Raw genomic sequence first — 23,485 nt, 5'->3', positions numbered from 1 at the left:
GAAATTTATTTTTTGAAGGAAAACGTTGTTTTCGAAATTTTATATATACACGTTTGTAGATGTTTAAGTACTGTTCATTTCGTTGAAATGATGTGATTTGTTATTTTAATACTAAATATGTAGACAGCTTCTATACGGGTAACTCGTGCTCCGGGAACTCATGCAACATTCATGCACCAAAGTGACGTGCGTTTTTCTTTAATACTACTGACAGTATGCTTGGCAGCGGATTTCTCGCGAGAACATTGCCCGGATGTCTTCGACCACCCTTTCGTTCACCCTCGGAATGCTCGGGCGAATATTCATTGGAGATATGAATAGGATCGAGGGTAAAAAGTAAATGTATCAAAAGCCTGCTACGTTTTTTAACACTTCGCGAAAGCTTATTGATTTTTGAATAACAGTGGACTAGAACAACTTCTTGATGCATGAGTGAAATTAACCTTTGGAAAATTGATTAGAATGCTTCATTATTGGCATTACTGCCTAACAAAATCAAATTCTTATTCAATGTATTATACTCGAAGTTTGCAACCGCTTCCAAACATTCTGTCGACAACAGGTACCCGATTGCTGCATACGAACAGCTCGAATTAAATTTGACCAATAATAACAGCGAACTAAATTTTGCTCGACCGTGTTGCAATAAATTGCAATGAATATTCGAACAATCTGATCGCGCTAGTGAACGGCGTCTCGCAATCAAGCCATTGTACTATTAATTTAGCCTAGAATGCCGTTGCAAGCGGTAATTGAAAATGTTCGTGTCGAAAGGCGCAATGAAACACGGCAATAAATAATAGATTCCGCCTCGTATGCAACAATCCTGATGTAATAAACCGGTGCCAGCGGTTCAATCAAAATTCCCTCCGCGTTCAACGAAGTTTTCGCTCCGATTCCGTTCGGTTAATGAATTCGCATATTTCGCGCGACACATTGCGAGACGCGAAGTAATAACTTTTCGACGAATCTTGAGGGTGAAAAGAAAACCCGTATGGAAAACCGTTCGTTCTTTCCCTTATCCGGCGGCGTTTCTAGAAGTACTCCTGGAAAATTCTTCGTGAATCTGTGAAGAACGAGAAGCGTTTTCGGTCACGAGGGAACTGTCGGCTCACCTGCGAGTGTTCGCGATGTTCTCGATTATACTGCCGGGTTTAATGTCGCCCATGTTCGGCTTCCGGTTGGCCCTGGCTTTCTTCGCCCTGTTCCGCAGAGCCTGGAAACGCGAAATTGAAATCGTCGCTTCAAGATAAATCAAGCCTGCGAAAGAAACTTTCCTATCTATGCCACCCGGTTCAACCCGCGAGTATCGATCACCGTAATGCACGATAATACGTGAATGCCGTAGAATCGATAAGCGCTAACATAAACGTATGCTACATTACTGCCACAGACAGATCGAGTGTTTGTCTCGAGAAGAAATTTCGCGCGGCGCCGATACGGAATGAATAATTCATCTCTTAACCCCTTGAGTACAAATATCTCGGATACATGCTTTTGTACACGTATTACAAATATGCGTTATACAATTTACTTTTTTGTCCAGCCAATTTATTAAAGAAAATTTCTTTCGCCGGGTAAAAGATTCCTTGTTAGAGGAATACAGTTTCTACTGATTCTTCTGTGGTAACATGTTGTTCTATGAATTTGTGTACGTCGCACATGCCTGTAATTTATTACAACATGTTCACGGGCTTGTTGTGCATAATTTGAATACAATGTTACATTAATTGTAAAAGATTCCTTCTGGAGAAGTACAGTTACTACTGATTCTACTGTGGTAACATGTTGTTCTATGAATTTGTGTACGTCACAAAGGCCTGTAATTTATTACAACATGTTCAGGAGGTTATTATGGATAATTTGAATACAATGCTACATCAATTGTAAAAGATTCCTTGTAGGAGAAATACAGTTACTACTGATTCTACTGTGGTAACATGTTGCTCTATGAATTTGTGTACGTCACGCAGGCCTGTAATTTATCACAACATGTTCAGGAGCTTATTATGGATAATTTGAATACAATGTTACATCAATTGTAAAAGATTCCTTGTAAGAGAAATACAGTTACTACTGATTCTACTGTGGTAACATGTTGCTCTATGAATATGTGTACGTCACAAAGGCCTGTAATTTATTACAACATGTTTGGGGGCTTGTTGTGCATAATTCGAATACAATGTTACATCAATTGTATACATAAAATAACGATTGCATTTAATGTTTGGTAAGAAACGCTACAGAATCTGAAATTCACGACATGTGATAATTTGTTCGTAACCAGGTTTCGAAGATATTTGAGAAAATATGAACTAGATCCACAGTGGAACATTCAGGTAAGATTTGAAGGAAACTGTCGATACCAAACGCGGTCCACTTAATCTCGTCGTTACACGTGTATATCAAAGTAGGGGGAATTTATCACGACGCTTACGGTAGGAGGTATTTCGCGTATCGAAGATGCATTTGAGAATTCAGCTGCAAGCGACCGGTGCATTATGAGAAATGCTCTTCTCCCGCGACCACGTTACGGCTGCATATAAAGGCATGATATTTCATATTTTTACATCGATGTTTCCAGGGATACCGTTCCCTTCCCGACGTTAAACTGAGGCACTATGCTTTTACGACAGCGGGCATGCTGAGCGGAAAGAAAATGGTCAAGTTTTACCAACGATCCGGTGACGATCGAATCATTCCCGCGGAATAAACGTCAATCTGCTGTACTGTGGCAAAATTCACCAGAACATTGGTCGAAATGAATATCTCGAGTTCTGAGGTTAATTATTAACATACTATCGCTGGCAAATATTATTCGATCATAATTTATACATTAATATACTATCAATTTTCTAATACTGAAAATTAGTATTCATTAAACCAGTGTCAATATTATCGGAAATCTTCGCTCTACGAAATCATTTTAAACTGCAATACCTTCAGAACAACGCCTAAATATTATCCATAAAGATTCTTTAGAATATCATAATCTCTAAACTGCAATATTTTCAGAATGATTATAAATAGGGATCAAAGTCCGAACCTGTTTGCGAGGTACTTGACCCCATCCCTAATTACAAGTCTGAAAGCTATCAATAAATTATCCACAGTATTTGATTGGACTTTCGCCACAGATTTCAGCGTTTTTCAGTACCACGTGACGCACGAAAGAGAATCTCTTTTAATTCGATAGCTTTCCGTCGAATGGCGACAGAGAGACAGGATTGACGGCGACAAAAGGAAGAAGAATACATTTTTACGTTACGCCAGTCTTTGACCGTTCACCTCCTCCGCAACACGTATCTGTAGAGTGAACCACGTACGATTTTCTAAAGTTTAAACGGTTTTTTAGTCGTTCGGCAAAACGAAACTGGCACAAAGAGTGAAAACGGCGAATTCCGGTTGTCGAGGAACGAATATACGGTGAACCGCAACGTAATCGCAGAATGCAGTGTAGCCAGAGTATTCGTTCCATCTGGCGTTAAAATTACACCCGCATAATTTGGCAGGCGGGAATATTACCAGGTCCGTGCCAGAATGCTCCGGCTTTGTTTCCGAGTGCATACGAGCATCCAAGGCCACAAGCTCTTCACGCTGCAAACACTAATCTGTTTTTCTCGTTTCCGTCGCCTCGTGTACGGCATTACATCCCCACAGACGCATTATCAGGGACTGTGGCAGGCTCGAAGGTGACGCTGCTCTCACAATTTTTTCGTTTTATTGGCTGGCGACTCGCGTTTGCCCTACGCTGGCTCGTCACTAGCACCATCCTTCCTTAGCTACCATCTAGCATGACCCATTTACTATTTAACCACTGTGTTTTCCTCCATACTATCCTACTGCTGTATCTCCTCCACAGCGTCACGTTTTCCAACATTTTCCTCCGGTACGATGATGATTACTGGACTGCGGATGTTTATGCAATTTTCAACTTTTATAGACTAATTTTAGGAAAATTCAATCGAATAAAATCCTATTTTTAATGGGAACAGCCTTTGTAGATCTAAAACAATTAAAAATCGTACTAAATTCTATCGAATTTTTTAGATTATAGCATTTTTTCGTAAGCCATAAATGCACAAACATCCGCAGTCTAATAATTTGTTTTTATCCCTTGTCCTGTAATAATGTGTCGGACTCGTCACGGGGAACAGCATTTTCTAAATATGCATGTTGTTATTCATTCCTTCCATTCAGAATTCTGTTGTCCTCATTAATTAACTTAACCATCAGTGAAGGTCAACTTAACAATCAGTGAAGGTCAATCAGTAATTAACTTAACCATCAGTGAAGGTCAATCATTAATTAACTTAACCATAAGTGAAGGTCAATAATTAATTAACTTAACCATCAGTGAAGGTCAATCTTTAATTAACTTAACCATCAGTGAAGGTCAATCATTAATTAACTTAACCATCAATGAAGGTCAATCATTAATTAACTTAACCATCAGTGAAAGTCAATCATTAATTAACTTAACCATCAGTGGAGGTCAATCATTAATTAACTTAACCATCAGTGAAGGTCAATCATTAATTATCTTAACCATCAATGAAGCTCAATCATTAATTAACTTAACCTCCACGAGAGAAGAATGGAATCTTATATATTTCGATTTATAGAATGAATGATATTCATTTAATGTTCATCTGTTTTTAAATCATTTGATTAAGGGAGTTTTTGAAAACTGTTATCTTTAATAGGAACTCACAATGTGTCAAAGATTGTTGTAACACGAGTAATTACCCTCTCAGGTCGATCCTATTCTACTGGTCCGGTCATACATCTCTCCTATTCCACTTGTCTGACCACAGGACATCCCTACTTCACTTGTTCGACCAAAGACAGCCTCGTTCCACTTGTTCGACCACAGACTACCTGGTCTGATTATAGATTGTCCTTATTCGACTCACCTAACCCAATATAGTCCACCCTCGTACCACTTGTCTGACCGAAAATTCTCCCTAGTACATTTGCCTGATGACACGTCTGGCTATAGGTCAACCTGCTTCACACGTCTGACCTAGACTAGTCTATTCTACTTGCATGATCGTAATCTGTATACTTCGTGCTGAAAGTATTGAAAATATTGATTCAAATATTTTTGTTTAATAGAAATATTTTATTTGAAATTGACAGGTACAAGATGCATGAAGTATTCTTTTGAAATATATTCATTGGAATCTTTTCAAAAAATTAGAACGAACAGCAAGTGTCCAACCAATGAGAGGAAAGAAAAAATAAATTATATGTTGCTTTGAACGGTGTTAAGGGGATCACCGAAACGCGACGCTGTGGAGAAAATGCTGTACCTGATCCCTGAAAGTACGTACAGAAGAGTTAAGTAAACGTAGAGTACGCTGAGGATGCTCACCTTGAATATGTTATAGTAGAGAAACACCATGATGATGCAGGGAATGTAGAAACTAGATAGGCTCGAGTAGATGATAAAGTCTGCATTATAGAAGAGGCATTGGTCCGGTACCCGGTCAGGTGTGTTGTTCAAGCCGAGAACAATCGGGCTGCCGATCGCGGCCGATATCGCCCAAACCAACAGTATCGTCAACCACACTCTTCTATTGTTCTTGTGCTTGGCGTACTTTATCGGCTGGGTCACCGCTATATATCTGCAATTCAAATTCATTTCGTACAGTGTCCAGTTTGATCGACGCGAACTAACTTTTACGCTTAAATTTCTTGATTTCAACGAGTGTCAACTTTAGAAAGTTAAATACGCGCTGCTAACGATTTCGCTTCGCTTAAACGGAAAACTTACTGGTTAGTAATCTATTTCTATTTTGTGCGACTTCTCGTTAATATCAAACACCGCGTGACGCTGTTCGTAACGTCACTTCAGAATTACCGTTATAAACTTGTTCGCGGAAAAAAGTTGGCTACGCATCTGAGCTAACAAATGTCGCGGTATATCTCGCGAGCCATTTTTTCCGAATAAAAATGTAAAATATCATCCGTTTCTTGTCTAAGATGCGAAACTACTGTCTGCCGCTTCCGTTAATACGTTGCCCCCCGTTCACGACCGAGGGGAATATTCATGGCAGCGCTTTGGAAAAAGTAAAAGAGCGAGAAAAATCGAGGCGGGCAGGGATTAGTCTCACCGGGGGGAGTGAGGTCGAAGAAAGAAGCTCTGATTAATTAAATCGCTAAATTAACGCTTGCTCCGGGGATTTCTCGAATACGTATAATACCGTTTGGAATCCGTGGATTTAAGCCTTAAACTTTAAGGGCGCGGAGCTAGTGTCCTTAATAGACCGCGTCCATCTTTCTGCATCGAGTCGTGCATATTTTAACATACTTATTCGCGAAAGTGAGGTATTACAGTCCTCGACAAAACAATAAGACAGCTAGCATATTTTTAAGTTTCTTATTATTTAAAGGTAGAAAATGTTCACCCCGTTGTATCCTGTATATTACATACTATTTCCAAAGTAAACATGTAAAATATTAGGATTGTGTCGCATACCATAGCTAAATTAGAGAAAGATATGTAAACACGGTCTGACATTAATTCGACAGAAGTATAAGATACTAACAGAAAAATGTTTGATTAAGCAAATAAAAATACAAAATGAATATTTTGTGATGCCACCCTTGAATTGAATTACGTCTATAGTGATCGCTTTCGGATAGTTTTATATAACGTTTTGATTCGTTTTTGTTCTAAATGTGTCGATCCTTTCAGTTCATTTACGTCTTTATATTGTCTCCCATTCGCGTAGAATCGCCTTGACAAATCTCCCCACACATTTTCTATAATATTTTAATCGGGAGAACGAGCGGGCCATTCCAGAATATTAATTTTTTTTTTACACTTTCCGCCTTTAAATACAAGAAATTTAAGAATATGCTAGGTGTCTTATTATTTTGTCGAGAACTGTAGTCATCCTCGATCCAAATTCTGGTGATCGCCAGTTTCATTTACCATCTTCTATACCGATCGGAATTTATAATTCCGATTTAAAATAATATCGATAGAGGTGCAACTTTTATCTGGTTAGACGGTTGTACTTCTTCGCGTGCAACGGGAGAGGGAGAATCGCCAGGACTTATTTTCGGTTCGAGGCGTCTTTCGTAGGAAAAATTTGATTTACAGAAATCGCGTCCGCAGCTTTCAACTAGCTCATTTCGTCGCTCGAAGGAGCAACCTAAACCCGTTTCTGTTATTCGTGTCACGTAAACCGGTTAAATCAGCCACCCCGTTTTCCCTCCAGTTTTCGACTTTTCCCTCTTTTTCCAGACGGCCCTCGGCTACAAGATCTTTGCGAACGTAGTACCAAACCGATACGACTGTATCTCTGTTCGACATGCTCGTAAGTGGATCAGGACTGTTCTGGTTTTTTCCCCTTTCATTCGTTGTTGGAGGCAAAGGAAAATTTCCGAGCAAAAAAACATTCTAAACTGTACGAACAATGGATTTTTGAACAGAGGGGACGTCGTGTTGAAGGGCTCACCTGTCTATCGAAATTGCTACGAGGTTGAAGATGGAACTGGTGCTGCAGGTGACGTCCATAGCGATGTAAAAGTCGCAGACAAACGCGGGCAGAGTCCACGCTCCGTTCACCTGGAAAATCAACGAACAAATGGTCAGGAACCTTTTTAAACAAAATCTTATTGGTCTAGGCCATTGTGATAAACATATTCTATCAACGAGTTACAAGTATCTCAATCGTGGTCCATTGAAAATTGAATTTTCATGATCATTCACGTTTTCCATTTACAATTTTTTCGCATCTTCAATGCGTTTATTTCTCCGCTCATGTAAAAAGCACACTGGACCATCATATCGACGAACATTGAAATGAAAATTCTTTAAAAGTGACATTTCTTTTAAAAGTTATATTTCTCGATGGAAAGGCTTCATAACGTCGACATTCTAAAATCAGACTAATACGCCAATTTCAAATGATTCGTTTAGCTAAGGTTAGGAAAAAAGTTCCTCGTCTTTTTTACCTGCAAGGATTCTTATAAAAAAGACCTCGGGACAGCTGACGAATACGGGATGCCAGAGAGAATTAATATGTGGGCATTAGGCGAGTGCCCAGGGCCTACGAGTACCATAATGCGCTTCCGCTTTAACCGAATGAACTGATTAGAAGGCGACGCTGCAATTTATCCGACTCGACCACCTTTGCTGGTCCACCCTCTTTCTTTCTACAGGAGATATAGACTAATTCGGTTCTGCATGGACAGCAAGACCGCACTAAACCACGCTAATTGATTACCTTGTTGCGGGCCGAATTTTTCGAAAGAAGAAAAAGAAAACAACACGCCGTCCATCACGGTGATTGCTCACTCCGTTTCGAGGACGGGGATTCTACGAGTCAGGAGTGATTGGAATGCGGTGGACAACTACTGCGATCGAGCTCTGACTCCTCTTCCAAAAAATATATTCGGTATAAAATAGAGGCAAATAAAATGGTCGTCGTTGCCGTGGTTCTCACTGTTATTTATTTGTGTTGGTTGAAAGGGTTTCTTTCTTGGTTGCCTACGAACGCCATGCTTTCCCTCAATTTAACGCCAATCAATTTATTGTAGGAATTATACAGGGTGGGGCGCCACATTTTGCCAGCTCAAATATCTTTGTTGTTTTTAAAGATACGTCAAATGTCTGAAGGACAAAGTTGAATGGTACAACGGGGCTTATACGATACCAAAAAAATGTTTGTTTTTATGTAATTTTTTCTAGAGATTCTACTAAGACGTTAGTGTTTACTTACTTGTGTAACATCTTAGCACACGACAGTAATAGTATTTTAGAGTTATTTAAATTGAAATATCTCCTGAACTACTAATTTTTCGACATACATAGACATACATAGTACTATTTTATAACGAATGTCCAGCTGCATCGATTGATGTATTAAAAAATACCTCATTCCATTTAAAAAAATGAAGGTCACCTTCATATCTCTAGAAAAAATTACATAAAAACAAACATTTTTTTGGTATCGTATAAGCCCCGTTTTACCATTCAACTTTGTCCTTCAGACATTTGACGTATCTTTAAAAACAACAAAGATATTTGAGCTGGCAAAATGTGGCGCCCCACCCTGTATATAACGCAGAGGAATTATTTATTCTAAATTGTTCGTGTCGCTATTATTCCGACGAATGAAATTTTGATAATTAGAAATAATAAATGATAATTGGCTGGCGTCCACAGGGAAAACGATGGAGCCAATATTTGAGCGGACCGATATTGCGTCGTAATTACAAAATTGTAAAACATTGATTATTATAAGGAGTCTCTATTTCACGTGTACGTAAATACACGTGTACACGTATAATAAACGAACCTTGGCCTGAATAATATTAAATACACGGGTACTTAGCCGTGTATTTTTATTTCACGAATATTCGTGTATTTACATGGCACGTGACACGGAGATATAAATGTCAAACAGTTTAGCAGTTAACAGTTTATTTGTATTTATTGCTTAACCCAGACCAACTTGTACATAACATTACTAAACAACAAGATCATACTACCAATTGTATACAACTTGAACATTTAGGGTAAATGTACTAATTACTGCGGGTGTACGTTTTACTGCCAACGTTTTAAACCACAACTTATATATAATATCACTAAAGAATATAATCGTACTACCAATCTTATACAGTGCATCAATGAATACACTCTCAGAATTTGAACATCTAGGTAGTATTTTCAATATCTGCACGGAACAGTGAAAGTATGCAGGCCGGTAAATGCTCGATGAACCAAAACTACGACGACCTACACTCAAACGAAAATATTTCGAGAGCACATTCTCAGCCTCTAGATTCTCTTGATTTCGTCCAGTGTGTTCCAGGCCCTCCTATTTGCATGAATGCCAGGCCGAAACGCAAGCCGAGTGTTTTCGAGAAGTGCTGTCGCCGTGGAAAAAGGCACTTCCGAGGGGCTTCTCGACGAATCAAAGAGCTGCCGTCCGAATCAAGAGCCCGGCTTCATCTCTTTCCTCTTTTGCATTCCGTCTGCCATGGTTCTTCTTTTCCCCCGGCAGCCGCCCTCCCACGTCGTCGCATCATTCGAATCCTCCGCATCTTCATCCGCCGCTTTATTCGCGAACCCGAAGGCCTGCGCTTTGCGAGCAAGGCTGGGAGACGAGCGAACCCGTGATTTATACCGAACAACCGTGCTCGGCGTACGAAATTCCGCTGAGGTTTGAAATGCGTCTACCCTGCACGAGACTAAACACGTACAACCTCGCCCCCCCCGTTTCTCTGCCCATCCCCTTGTTCCTGTTTGAACAACCGGTCCACCGACGAGCTCCGATTTCTTTGCCGACGCCTAGCATCCCCGAAACCGCAGCTACTCCGCTTTCAATCGGCCCGCTCGCTACTCGAACCCGTGAAAGTTCTGTAACTGCAGACACTGCGGGCCTGAGTTGATTATTGTCTTCCTGGTAAGCAAGAATAAGAAATGTTGCAGAAGAATATGAATTTTTTAAATGTCGTTTAAAGAAAATTTTCTAAAATCCTTTTATACGACTACATTTCTTGAAAACACACAAGTCAAAATAGATCATTGTCCCAGTTCCCAGAATCACCCTGTACATATTATAATAAAAATGGCTAAGGATAAATGTGTTCTTATTTTTGTAAAGCAACGTCACTTTTACTGCACCGTAAACCTAGTTACTGTCTCCCTGGTAACCGAGAATAAGGAATATTGCAGAAGAATGTGAATTTTTTAAATATCGTTTAAACAAATTTCTCTGAAATCTTTTTTTCTTGAATACACATTAGTCAAAATAGATCATTGTCCCAGTTCCCAGAATCACCCAGTACATATTATAATAAAAATGACTAAAAATTTGGATAGATGTGTTCTTGTTATCTTTGTAAAGCAACGTCACTTTTACTGCACCGTAAACCTAGTTACTGTCTCCCTGGTAACCGAGAATAAGAAATATTGCAGAAGAATATGATTTTTTAAAATATCGTTTAAACAAATTTTTCTGAAATCTGTTTATACGACTACATTTCTTGAAACACACACAAATCAAAATATATCATTGTCCCAGTTCCCAAAATCACCCAGTACATATTACAATGAAAATGGCTAAAAATTTGGATAGATGTGTTCTTGTTATATCTTTGTAAAAAACGTCACTTTTTAGTGCTCCGTAAACCCAGTGTTACAGAGAAACGAGGTCGGAATAATGTCCAATATTTAACAATGCATTGCGTGAGTAAACAAGGTGGCGTAACATCAGGCTACAGTTCAGGCCGGTGACTGTATTTACGCTCGTCGTAAATAATAAGGGGAACAAGACGAGCTGGCGCGAAATTTATTCGTCCCATCAATAACGAAGTGGCCGGAAACGTGCGTGGCCGAGTGACAAAAGTTTCGAGTTTTCTATAAGGTGAAACACAGTACGGTTACATTTCGCACCGAGCCATTTCTGTCCGGAATTGTGGATCTCGCGATACTGCTCTCATTTTTCGGGGACGCCCTATCTGACTGTCAGGCTGTTTTCCTTTTTTCCCAGAAAGGAGAAGCACCGCCCGTTGCGGCGCGGCGTTTGTACAGGGTGTACCATTTCAAGCGATCGTGGAGAAGCGATTTGAAGAATTTAATTGTCTCCTAAACCAGTTCCGCTGTCGCGTCGCGACTACCAGTGTACCTGTTTTCCCACACTACCAACTATTTCATATTACCCCTACCTCAAATTCTTACTCTCCAACCTCCTCGTAAAAAGGTTAACCATTTTCTGTGGGAAATAATAAACTACATCGGTCGGCATACTAAAAAGTACAAGAATCCATTAAAATAAAATAAAATAAATGGTAATATAAATTCGACTCCCCCGAATTTACCCGAATAGCGTTTCACCTCGGAGCGTGACGGATCAGACTCGTTCTCAAGAAGTTTTCACTTGAAAAACTACAGAGTTATATCCTCTTCGAAACCGTGGAGCTTTTGTTTGGAGGATTTTTCGATCAGTCTAATAATTTCCGAGACGTTCGAGGGGATCGCTAGAAATGGGACACCTTGTATTCTCGTCACATTCGTGCCGCGGCCCGTATCACGCGGACCGTATGTTAAATGGCAGAGCGAGCAACATTGTATCGTGCACACGTCGTATATTTTGGCAACGTTACGACGTCATAAAGTACCGATAGACCGGCCGTGTTACATAGCCCGCCACGCGAAATAGCTGTGCGGGCGCGAACGATCGATACCTGCCGATAGTTGAGCCGTGGATAACGCAACTTAATACTATTCGCTAATGCGCTGTGCTAGTAATCGCCGTGCATATTGCGGAACGTAATCGATACCGGTCCCGATTGAACGAATTACTAGTTACACGGGATATCCTCCGGCGAAGTGCCCTTGCAAATGGAACGTTTGTCCGTCGCGTCGTCAACACGTTGACACATCGTGTCCGCGGATAATAAAAAGAAAAGTATGAAGTATGCGTCATTGTATTGTGGAAGCTGTCTCCGACACCGTCTATTAAGAAGATTGTTCAATCGACCGCCCCAGGCTGTGTGAATTACGTATTACAAAACATATAAAATATTTTTGAAGTGGAAACTTCTGTAGGTGTACCGCGTTCACATTTGCTGGACAGTGAATGCGTCTGATCCGTCACGCTCCGAGGTGAAACGCTATTCGAAGAACTCGGGGGAGCCGAGTTTAGCCGAGCGAGCGAGAAACAGACAGGTGTGCGTCGCTGACTCTTTGCTGGGCAGTAAATAAGTCCCATCCGTCACGCTCCAAGGTGAAACGCTATTCTATATCCTCTTTTTCACGACTTCCCGGATCAAATACCAAGCTGCGCATCCTTTAAAATCGATGACTGCGAGTACCTTTGAAGACGCGATACGTTTATGGAAGCAAATGGTAGGAGCAATTACCAGGAAGTTTCTAATTAGTCTGTTAGCGTCGAAACAGAACTTGAGCGATTATTGTCGCGTATCGTTGTAACTTGCCAGCCAGCTGCCATTATTAAAACGTTACGGCAGTTTCTGACGAGTTGCCCTCCTAATGATACAGATCCTCGGTTCCTCGTCGTGCTACAGTAAAGCAATGAATTCGAGCTCGCCGAGGAGAAGAAGAAGAAGACGCGATCCCTCCGACAAAAGAAACGCCATTTCATAGAGACTCATGAGACGTTTCGCGTTTGTCGTTGGCTGTGTTCGATCAGGCACCGCGATATCTCTTTTTGTACCACGGATTGCTCTCGCCATTTTCTCTCGGTCCTTCCAGAGATGTCATTAAATGTTGGAAACGCCGTCACCCGAAACTCTAAAAATAACCTTGTAGTGCAGATATACGACGGCCGGCAACAATAAAGTGCGAACATTCTCGATAGAATTTTTTTTCATCTTGTTTCGTCTTCCGATCCGCCGTTAGGATCAAGACAATTGTAAGACAATTGGATGTTTGGAAACTTTACGTGTTAATATCTCGAAAAAACAACGCAGTTTTGGGAAAAATGTTTAATATAGAAGTTCCACGGTTTCGAGGAGGAAATACTGCCGACATACCTTGCGTTTTATATCGCTATCCACTATTTTGAATTATCTTGTGACGTAAAATGTAAGATTAGGACTTAGCGTCTACCGTTTATATTAATTTCACTTTATAGTATGTTATATACTTCATTATTTTTTGTAAAGTGTTTATTTATTTTGTAATGGTTTACGGCATCAATAAATAAATAAGAATATTATCTTGTGACGTGACTTGTGAGCACCAGATACTCCGTTAATACTCCGATACTCCTATAACCCATCTATACTAATCAGTAGACTGCGGATCATTATACATTTATGGCTCATGAAAATTTTCGAAAAAGGCAAGAATATAAAATTCGAAGGAATTTTGTAGAATTTTTATTTGTTTCAGATCTACATAGGCTGTTCCCGTTAAGAATAGGATTTTATCATTCCACTTTCTTTAAATTTGTTCTACAAAAATTGGGAAATGCATAAACAAACTCTACTGGCAGAGAGAGAGAGGGCACCTGTATCCCCCGGAATTCGAGTGAAATCCCCTGATCTGGTGACTCTGCGGGTAGCATGTAGAAACCGAGTGGAACGAGTACCAGCCCACAGATTTATGAGGACACGCCGTTAATTACAAGATTGCTGCAGCCTAAACTTCGAAACAGAAATCCCGACACCGGTAAGCAGCGTTGTAATGCGTCTTTGTCGGAAGTTGAGCGCCGGCCAAAATGCCGATGAGATATTTAGGACGAAGCAATTTAAGAGGGACTCGCACCAGTTACAGTTTGCTTTGAGCACAACCCTGTTGTCCGCTCGCTGTTATCCTTATTGCTTCCGACAGTGAAATATGCAAAATTCGTTGCAACATGTTCCAGCTTCGGGGACCGACGATGGTTAAGCTGCTAATCGTAGATTACTACAACGTTGCTGGAACGCTGTAATACCTTCCGCAAGGACTGGTAATTCGTTCTAGCATCGTTAGGCAACATCAAACTTTGCTGATGCCATCCGGGGCCGGATCTCGGAAAAATTTACACTGGTCTCTGGAGTTGCCTGACAAATTCTCAAACCAAAAGTGTCTTCGTGGTTTTTTAACGATAAGAGAAAATGTTTATCAAAGTATCTGCTTATACATTATACATCCACTAATGTAAATTGTTCTTCTTTGTTGATTCTTTTTGTTTCGAATATAGCTAACACCAGAACTAATAATATAAGAAGATTCAATTCATGTGTTGGTTTACGATTGCACGATTTACCAAAAAGTCTCTGGCCATAGACTATGGACTTTCGAAAATTATGAGATGACCAGATCCTAAAACAAGGGTCGTTGGTAGGGATGGGATCAAATACCTCGCAAACAGGTTCGAACCTTGATTGATAGAATTCGAACTCTCTATACGTACTTCGTTATTGAGGGTGACTTGTTAGTTCACAATGAAAATTGCTGTTGCTATTAAAAATTCCATTAGAAAGTGTTTAGCCATGTATCGTAGATATTTCAAAATTATGCAATAATCACCGGTCGGTAATGTGTTAACAATGATAATTCATCTACAACATGTGATAGTTCACAGACGCAGATGTCCGAAAATCGGCGCAATAACGAATTATCAATTTGGTCATCCTTTGACAATGAAATAGCAATTACAAATAATACGATACCTATCTGATCGTCTGCTGTGTTAGAAGTGGAAAATGATCTAAAATCACAATATTTAGAACGCAAAGAAGATCCGTTATTATTTTCGCGTGAAAATTCAATCAAGTACCCCATTTTATCAAAAATTGCACGTGACTATCTTTGTGTAATGGCCACTTCTGTACCTTCAAAAAGAGTTTTTTCAAAAGCACGAAATATCATGGATAAAAAAAGAAATGGGATAAAACCAAGTATTGTAAATGAAATATTATTCTGAAATAGTTACGAATTTAATAAAGAAAGTGCTTAAAACCTACTATGCAGTTCTGATGTCCAAGATTCGAGTACTACTTGTGAAAGTTTCGATTACTTTCAACATCGAAGTACTTTTCGAAACGTGTAACCTCATTCCGAGGTTTGATAACTACTTGTATACAATGAATACTTTTCAAGTACAATCATTGAAACTTTTATTGCTTTTAAGTAGTAATCCAAACCCACGAAATTGAAACATGGTTATTGAACTTGACTCGGATTCGTGAGTACATATTGAACTTGATCCCATCCCTAGTCGTTGGTCCGCAGTATTGAACGGAACAATCCCCGCGTAACGATCAGCGCTGGCCGGATCGATGTCGCAAAATGAGTTGTGCAACTTCTGGAATAATCCGCGCACACCTTCGGCAATCGATTAATAGGTCGTGATGACAAATTTGGAGGGTCGGTTCGCCTGACGGCGTCAGTGTTGATCGACTCCCGATTGGATTCAAACAGAATTTCCTCGAACGAGCCAACGTTGGTTAATTGGAGCGCGTTTGAAAACGATACAAGCCTCGATTATCGAATCCGAAGCCACCGACGGCAATGACGCGACAATGGTTGGTCGACTGGCTTCTTTTCTAGTTCGTTTTTGCTCCTATCTCTGCCATTAAAAATCCAGCAAACAGACCGCGCGCATTGTTATTCGTACGTTGTTCACGATCAATTATCCGGCGCAGTTCGCGCGTTAGGAAATAGCTCGTCGAGCGAGCGTCTATTTCGAAAGCGCGTCGATGTGAATCCCCTCTTGACAAGGGAGACGCGTTACCGAGCAACGCGCAACAGAGTTATGGCTCATTTAACCCGATGCTGCTGGGGAGCTGGCTGAAGGGATTCAGATACGAGGGCACGGCTAAAATAAGGCACCGGCTGGAAGATGCAGGGCAGACATCCTTCGCGCCTCGCTAGGACCGTGCATCTTGTTGTTACCCCGCGTTCCTTGCAATTTGTTCCCGACGACGCGACGTTATTAATATTACTGGTTATGCTCGCAACACGTGCCGCGTAAAGCACCTGCAAATGCGCTGACCCACCCTCTAGCCAGACAATTGGTCAACGCATCCTTCCTGCCCGGTCTTAACACATTGCGCGCCGACCGAGCCCCGCATTATTCTGCGGAATTCCTCCTACGCCGTATATGTACACATTAAACGTTGATGTGGCACCTGTTAGCGCTCCTTCCTTATCATTTAGGCTCGACGTGTGTTTGCTCTTTGTTAGAACTCACATATAAGGTGTCCGGATAAAAGGAAAAATTTTATGTGTTTAATGTTTTTGTGTTTACACTATTTTTTTGTGGAAATGAAGGTGAGCCTCAATTTTTTTAAATGGATGCTAATAAGAGTCTCGAAGGTGTCCCCACCAGCAACATCTTAAACAATTTGTTTCTCCCACGAAAAAAAACAAAGTGACAGTTCAGGTGGCTTGCTTTAAGTGCCTCGTCCAGAATAATGGGTTACTCTGTATAAATCTATATCCTGAGCAGCTTCGCCATCATCCTGAAAATTATGGCTGCTCCTCTTCACCGCGAAAGAGGTGTTACAAATCATCCGCCTGTATCACTCGCATCAAACTTTAAGATATACAATTTGAACAACAGGTTTTTACTTCGTTGAAACAGCTCGAATTCCTAATACAGCGCGACACTTCAATGTTTTTCAACATCTTCCTACGAACTTTCTAAAAACCTTCAAGTTTTGTAGACAAATTTTAAGAAAGCCGTACCAAATATGATCCTATTTTTATTGGTAATAAGAGGACTGCGGATCTTTATGCAAAATAAAAATGTTCGCATTGATTGCAGGACACAGGAGCCAAATAAAAATTGTATTCGTCTTTTAATTATCCTATTCAGCCGAAACGAATACATTAATGTCCTTAAATATTTTTACCATGTCCACTGCTTTAAATTGTACGTGCCCATTTTTGTCATAAATGCATCAAATCCGCAGTCTAGTAATAAGTAATAACTAGACTGCGAATTTCCATGCAAAATAAAATTTAAACACATCAATTGTAATCTGTAGGAGCTAAGTAAAAATTTATTTTGGTCATTAATAATCTTGATGTGGTCAAAATAGTATATCGACATTGTTAAAATCTTTTAATCTTTTTATTGTTTTGAATTACGTCTACTCATTTTTGTCAGAAATACATAAAATCCGCAGTCCAGTAATAACATTCGTAGGTCCAAAATAAATAAAAATCGTACCAAGCTCTGTTGAATTTGGTACTCTAGCATTTTTTTGCAAATTTTTACAAACCAGAAATGCCTAAAAATGCGCAGTCTAACGATAATATCAATTTCCGATGATTCCATTTCCGCGATGGGATGTTGACCGTTTAGACGTCACCGAAATCCGAATTAGCGGCACCGTAGAGGCCATCGGCTAATGGTGTCAGAGCAGTACCTTTGACCGAAATTGGAAGTACCATTGGATAACGATATCCCGAAGGGAGCCGGGGAAAGGCCAAGGTAAAGCGACACTTCCTGTTGATGTGAGCCTCTTTGGAGATACATATATGCATAATCGAGACATTTATAGCCGGTGTGTATCGAGAGCTATAATTAGAAGCGGAGGGAGACCGGGACAAGTCGACCTTAAATTATTCCAACGACCTTGCCCGGCTGATGTTAAGGGAAGCAGTCAAGGAACAACGTCGCTATCAATCCTTCTCGCTGCTCCTGCGGACCCGCTTCCGCTCTCTAGTTGCTGTTCCGCTGAATTATGGATCACGTCCATACAAGTGCGTGTCGATAATTCAGGACCAGAGCGGAACAAGACTACCAAAACTTTGTCGCGTTACGACCGTGTCCGATAATATTTACTTTATGAATATCCCGTGGCGAGTATTAGCTAGCCTGCTAACTCCTAGACGCATGCCTCTAAGCTCGCCCGCTGCTTTCCATTAAGCGGAATTTCGTTTCCTGTTACGCCTAACTTTATTGCCGACGAGATACCATCCAAACTTTTTAAACCATTTACAAATACGGGACCAACTTAAGAGATTCAATCCTTAGTTTCCACGCATGGTGTGTAACCAGTGTGAGCGTGAATGTCTGCGCTGTTGTTAGACATTTTCTAAATTTTCATTATTATTAGACAGCGGATCTTTATGCAAAGTACAAATTTTCTGCCAGAATTGCAACAAACTGGAACGACACAGAATTTTCTATTTTCTTTCCTAATACGTTTAATAGGTTGAAAATAATACAACAGTGTTTTTAAACTTTTCTAATGGTCTTACTGTTGTAAACTACACCTACTCATTTTTGCCATAAATGCATAAAATCCGCCGTCTAATTATTATTTAAGTGGGGCATTTGTTTTCCAATTTGGCTTCTAGAGCTGTCCAGAACCATCCCACAATTTCGCAATTTCTATTTTCCGACATCTATTCAAATAGTAAATATATACATATATTTATGTTTTAATGTAATCAAAATAAAACAATACAGTCTAGCTGGAAGCTTGAATTCTTTAATTACCATTTTGTTGGAGATAAGTAAGCGTCCGGTGATTTATGGACGCGGGAGTGTAAACTACAAAGACCAGTTGGATCTTCCGGGCATATCTCACGGTTGCCATAGTTCGTCGGGGAAGAGAATAATAGATAGCGACCGTCACAGTGGACAATAGGGAGCGTCGCCGATAGCCGGCATGTCTAGGACATGGCAGCGTTATTTCAGTCGAATATCAATACCAGGAGATTAATTAGTAATTGTCTCGGGTATTTCGACGATTCCATTAATTCGACCGAATCGATATGCAGCCCGGAATACCAAAACCGGCGTCCCAGGGAGGTTCCTCCGAAACTTCGCTGGCCCGCGAGCAAAAGTGAATTGCCACTCGGTACAACTTGCATCTCAGCCCGTGCTCCCTTTAATGCACTCCGTAGTATAATCTACTCGACGGTCGTACATAATGCAGATCTGTCGGTGGCGAACACGGTGCAGGTGGCAGGGGACATCAAGGACACGGCAACACGCTCTACATTGTCGAGCCGCGGATATCGAGAGTTCGAGAGATCAACGATGCTGCTATTAAATTTCATTGAAATCCTGTCATCGTTCAACCCCCGAAACTATTTAATATTTCGCCGAACCGATGCGAAGTCAAAATAACGGAAACCGAACGGGAGAGACCGGATATGTATGGTAGAGCTGTTACTTGCGAGTTAACAAACAAATACTAATAGGGTACCTAGGTATCTCATGATTAGACGGCGGATTTTATGCATTTATGACAAAAATGAGTAGCTGTAATGTTATTTCCAGCTTGTTAAACGTACGAAGAACGAAACTAAATTTCTATTTCACTCAAGTCTGTAGTAATTGCGGTAGACAATTTTTATTTTGCATAAATGTATACAGGGTGAACCACGAAGCGCGATCAGTTTGGATTATTCTGCTGCTAGAAGTTCGATTGGAATTTTTTTAGCTAGGATAGCATGGTCGAAGGATATAGTCTGACTATACCAAATTGTTTATCAACCATTTTTTCCCCAGATTTATCAAGGTCACCTTCAACTTTTTATAAACTTACAACCTGATTTAATTAATTATATTTGATAAAACCCTGGAGATACCAGATGCCTCGGTAAAAGCCGTAGATTACTATTGCAAAGGCGCTCTCCTTTAGGGAGTAGACTCGTTTCTAGGATTGGTTGCAAAGATGGGGTTTTCAGTAGTCAAAAGCGCTAGATACAAGACATATCTTGGCCACAACCGCCTTCAAAAGTCCTATTTTTCGCTATTTTTAACTATGTAGCTGTCGCAGCTTTATGAAAATAGCTACGTGCGCAGCTTTATGCTTCCGAATAATGTAAATAACGTCTCGTAAACGTAAACATAGGATTTTTTAAGGCGATTGCGGCCTAGATTGATCTTTTATCTAGCGCTTTTAATGATTGAAAAACCCCATTTTTGCATTACCGAGAAAGAAGAAGGCGTATCCCGCACCCTTGCAATCCTGGAAACGGGAGTCGACCCCCTTAATCTGGCACTGTCGGTGATCTAGAGATTCGCTGTTCGTTTCCATCTCCACTTCGCTCGCGGCGTTCTCTCTCGGTTCTCTTGGATCTCTCGGCAGCTTCCGCCACTCCACTCGACTCTGTTCCGCAATCTCTATCTGACGATTCAGGCTCGAAGTGGTTCCAGGTTCTCGCACCTCCTTATCGGTTCTCGCGTTTAACTTCGCGTGCAAAAGCATATCTTTCTCTGTCGAGCGTCCCTCAGCAAGCTCCATCAATCCATCTCCTTCGTCTACAACCGGCAATCCTTGCTCGGCGATCGTTCTTCCATCGGGCTGTCTATCAACGCATCTATCTCGGCCCAAGCTCCTGCCCCTCTGTCAGCTTAACTTTGGTGATTATATCAATTCGAAATCAATTTTACCAACGGTGGCTTCGTGGGTAGGTGGCACATCCCGTGCTGGCCCCGATTCCCCCGGCGCGCGCGTGTCATTGAATTACGATGGGTGAATCGCTCTCGAGTACTTCAGCCGCTCGATACGAGAATTAATAGGGACGCTGTTACCCGTTTAAGCGGCCGACATGATACCCAACGTAGCCGACACATCGATGGAAAATACAGTCGAGCACGGACCCCGGCTTCCGGCTCGCTATCCAGCCGACCTCGCGATCGCGAATTTATGGCTGCCCCGTTAGCGGATACAATTTGATTCGCCGTGAAGAATCTACAGGATGTCATCGGAATAAGTGATACGAAAAATTGTGCCAGACGAAAGTTGTAAGACGTAGAAGAGATGTATAGATTTATGTATCTCTTGTGTCAGTAAGTGTACGGACTTTTTGAACAACGTTTGTATATGTAAGTTTACTGTCACATGAAAAATGCAGTCTTTATGAACAGACAGTTTACTGCACGTGATTACTATACAGCGCATCTTCATGCGTTTATGACAAAAACGAGTAGGTGTAATTTAAAACAGTAAAAACATTCGAAGAATTTAAAAACACTGTTTTACTAGTTTGAACCCGTTAAGCATATTAAGAAAAAAAAAATAGATATCTGTTTCACTCCAGTTTGTTGCAATTCAAGCAGAAAAAATGTTTATTTTGCATAAAGATCCGCTGAAACCGAAGAACGTCGATTGTAGTAACTTTTCGGACAATCGGTCTGAAAGGATCAATTTTTGATCATGTTATAAATCAACTGGAAATTGAACAATATCCAATTATGAATGTTTTTGGACATTCTTTAGACATCTCCCCTGTCTAAGTCAAACCTGGAAAATCGCTAAAGATCATAGAGCAAAACGTGACGAAACTTATTCTAAACGGTAAAACATCGGCTTTCATTTTCGCGTGAGAAAACGAAATGACTTCCCGAACGACGTAATAGATGGTATGTTTCGCAGCGAGGTAGCACAGCGAAGGAAATCCGATCGGTCTTTGCGCGAGACTCGTTGCATTGGCCGGGAGACGTAGAGCCCAGGAGAAGCAGCAGATAAAGTTTGCTCATGGTATTGTACTTCTCTAATGATGCTTTGAAATATAAACGAAGTGTAATAATTCTTTGTTGGCGAAACTCGATTAGATCCTGGCTCCGTTCCGCGGAAGCCGGAGAACGAATCGACAGGGGATGAATGAGAAATAAGAATTTCATTTTGTAACTGGAAACAACGGGAGCAGGTTCTCCCGTGTTGTGGGAGTCAGTGATAACGCGTGTCCGTTGTTCCACCTGTCTATTCACCGCGATTTCCTATAAAAACGACCCTGAAGAAACTATATACAACTGGATTTGCATCTAGTGCAAAGAGGGACGCCACGCGGTAAAACAAAGCTTTTCGAAACGTGACGCATGCATATGTGCATTCGTTAAATCGCACTGTTGCACTGGACGGGTCAAGAATCGTCGGAACATTCAAACAATTACCGCGGTGCGGCGTTATACAGGGTGTCCCAAAATTCCTTCAACAGCCGGAAATGGGAGGATCCTGAGATCATTTGAAGCAACATTTTCCTTTGCTAAAATGTTATCCGCGACTTTGTTTAGGAGTTATTAACGAAAAACACGGACCAATCAGAGCGCAACCTAGACGAGAGTTAGCACAGTTGGCCCGACGCGCCAACTGTCTATTGGCCGACTGTGCTAACTCGCGATAGGTCGCGCTCTGATTGGTCCGTGTTTTTCGTTAATAACTCCTAAACAAAGCCGCGGATAACATTTTTGCAAAGGAAAATGTTGCTTCAAATGATCTCAGGAACCTCCCATTTCCGGCTGTTGAAGGAATTTTGGGACACCCTGTATTTCTGTTGGATCCCGTTCGATCTGATCGCCGATGCAATAACATTTGCCATTGGATAATAGTGTTGTATAAAGCTCGAGTCTTCGAAGCTCCAGAGCTCAGTCTTAAAGACTTCTTCTAAATCTTCTTCTATAGAAACTTAGTCTTTAAGACTGAGCTCTGAAGCTTCGAAGACTCGAGCTTTATACAACACTATTGGATAATGGTGCCAAATACAACTGTGTACAAGATTATACTCATTTCTCGGGTTGCAGCATTTTTAAACGCTTTTGCAAGGCTGCTACAGGTTTCGTTAAGGGGTTAGACTTGCTTCCAGGATTGCGATAATGCGAAAAAGATCAATCTACTTGCCGTAATTACCTTCGAAAGTCCTATTTTTACGTTTACGAGGCGTAATTTGCATTATTCTTCACACGTAGCAATTTTCATAAAGCTGCAACAGCTGCATGCTGCCGAACAATGCAAATCTCGCCTCATAAACGTAAAAATAGGACTTTCGAGGGCGACCGCGGTCTAGATTGATCTTGAACAGTTCCCATGTAAATGAGTGAAGTGGAAGCTGCCGAAGAATGAACTTTAGTAACAGAATAAGCACCTTAGTCGCATGACTTATCTCGACGCGTGCACAAAATATTGTGCACTAAACTAATACATTTATTTAGGCGTGAAACAAATGCTCTTTGAACCGTACGGTTACTGCGAGGCATGATCACCGACTCGTAAAATTTCCAACCCAAGGTCATATCAAGGTTACACAATGGCTGAG

The 23,485-nt window shown here is 40.8% G+C and overlaps 1 protein-coding gene across 4 annotated transcripts in view; it reads right to left on the bottom strand.

Moving 5' to 3' along the window:
• The window catches only part of Dop2r (dopamine D2-like receptor), a 274,395-nt gene that overhangs the window by 14,061 nt on the left and 236,849 nt on the right, over positions 1–23,485 (bottom strand). For all 4 annotated transcript variants that reach the window (XM_076427823.1, XM_076427822.1, XM_076427824.1 and 1 more), the window contains exons 3-5: positions 7,473–7,582; positions 5,378–5,630; positions 1,116–1,216 (exon numbers count right to left, since the gene is read on the bottom strand). In XM_076427823.1, the coding sequence (XP_076283938.1) occupies positions 1,116–1,216; positions 5,378–5,630; positions 7,473–7,582 (464 nt within the window). The remainder of the gene's footprint in view (positions 1–1,115; positions 1,217–5,377; positions 5,631–7,472; positions 7,583–23,485) is intronic.

This window comes from Lasioglossum baleicum, chromosome 7, assembly GCF_051020765.1.
Source record: "Lasioglossum baleicum chromosome 7, iyLasBale1, whole genome shotgun sequence".
Lineage (NCBI taxonomy): Eukaryota > Metazoa > Arthropoda > Insecta > Hymenoptera > Halictidae > Lasioglossum > Lasioglossum baleicum.
Note: the sequence above shows the minus strand (reverse complement) of the source record. Positions and strands in the feature narration are given on the sequence as shown.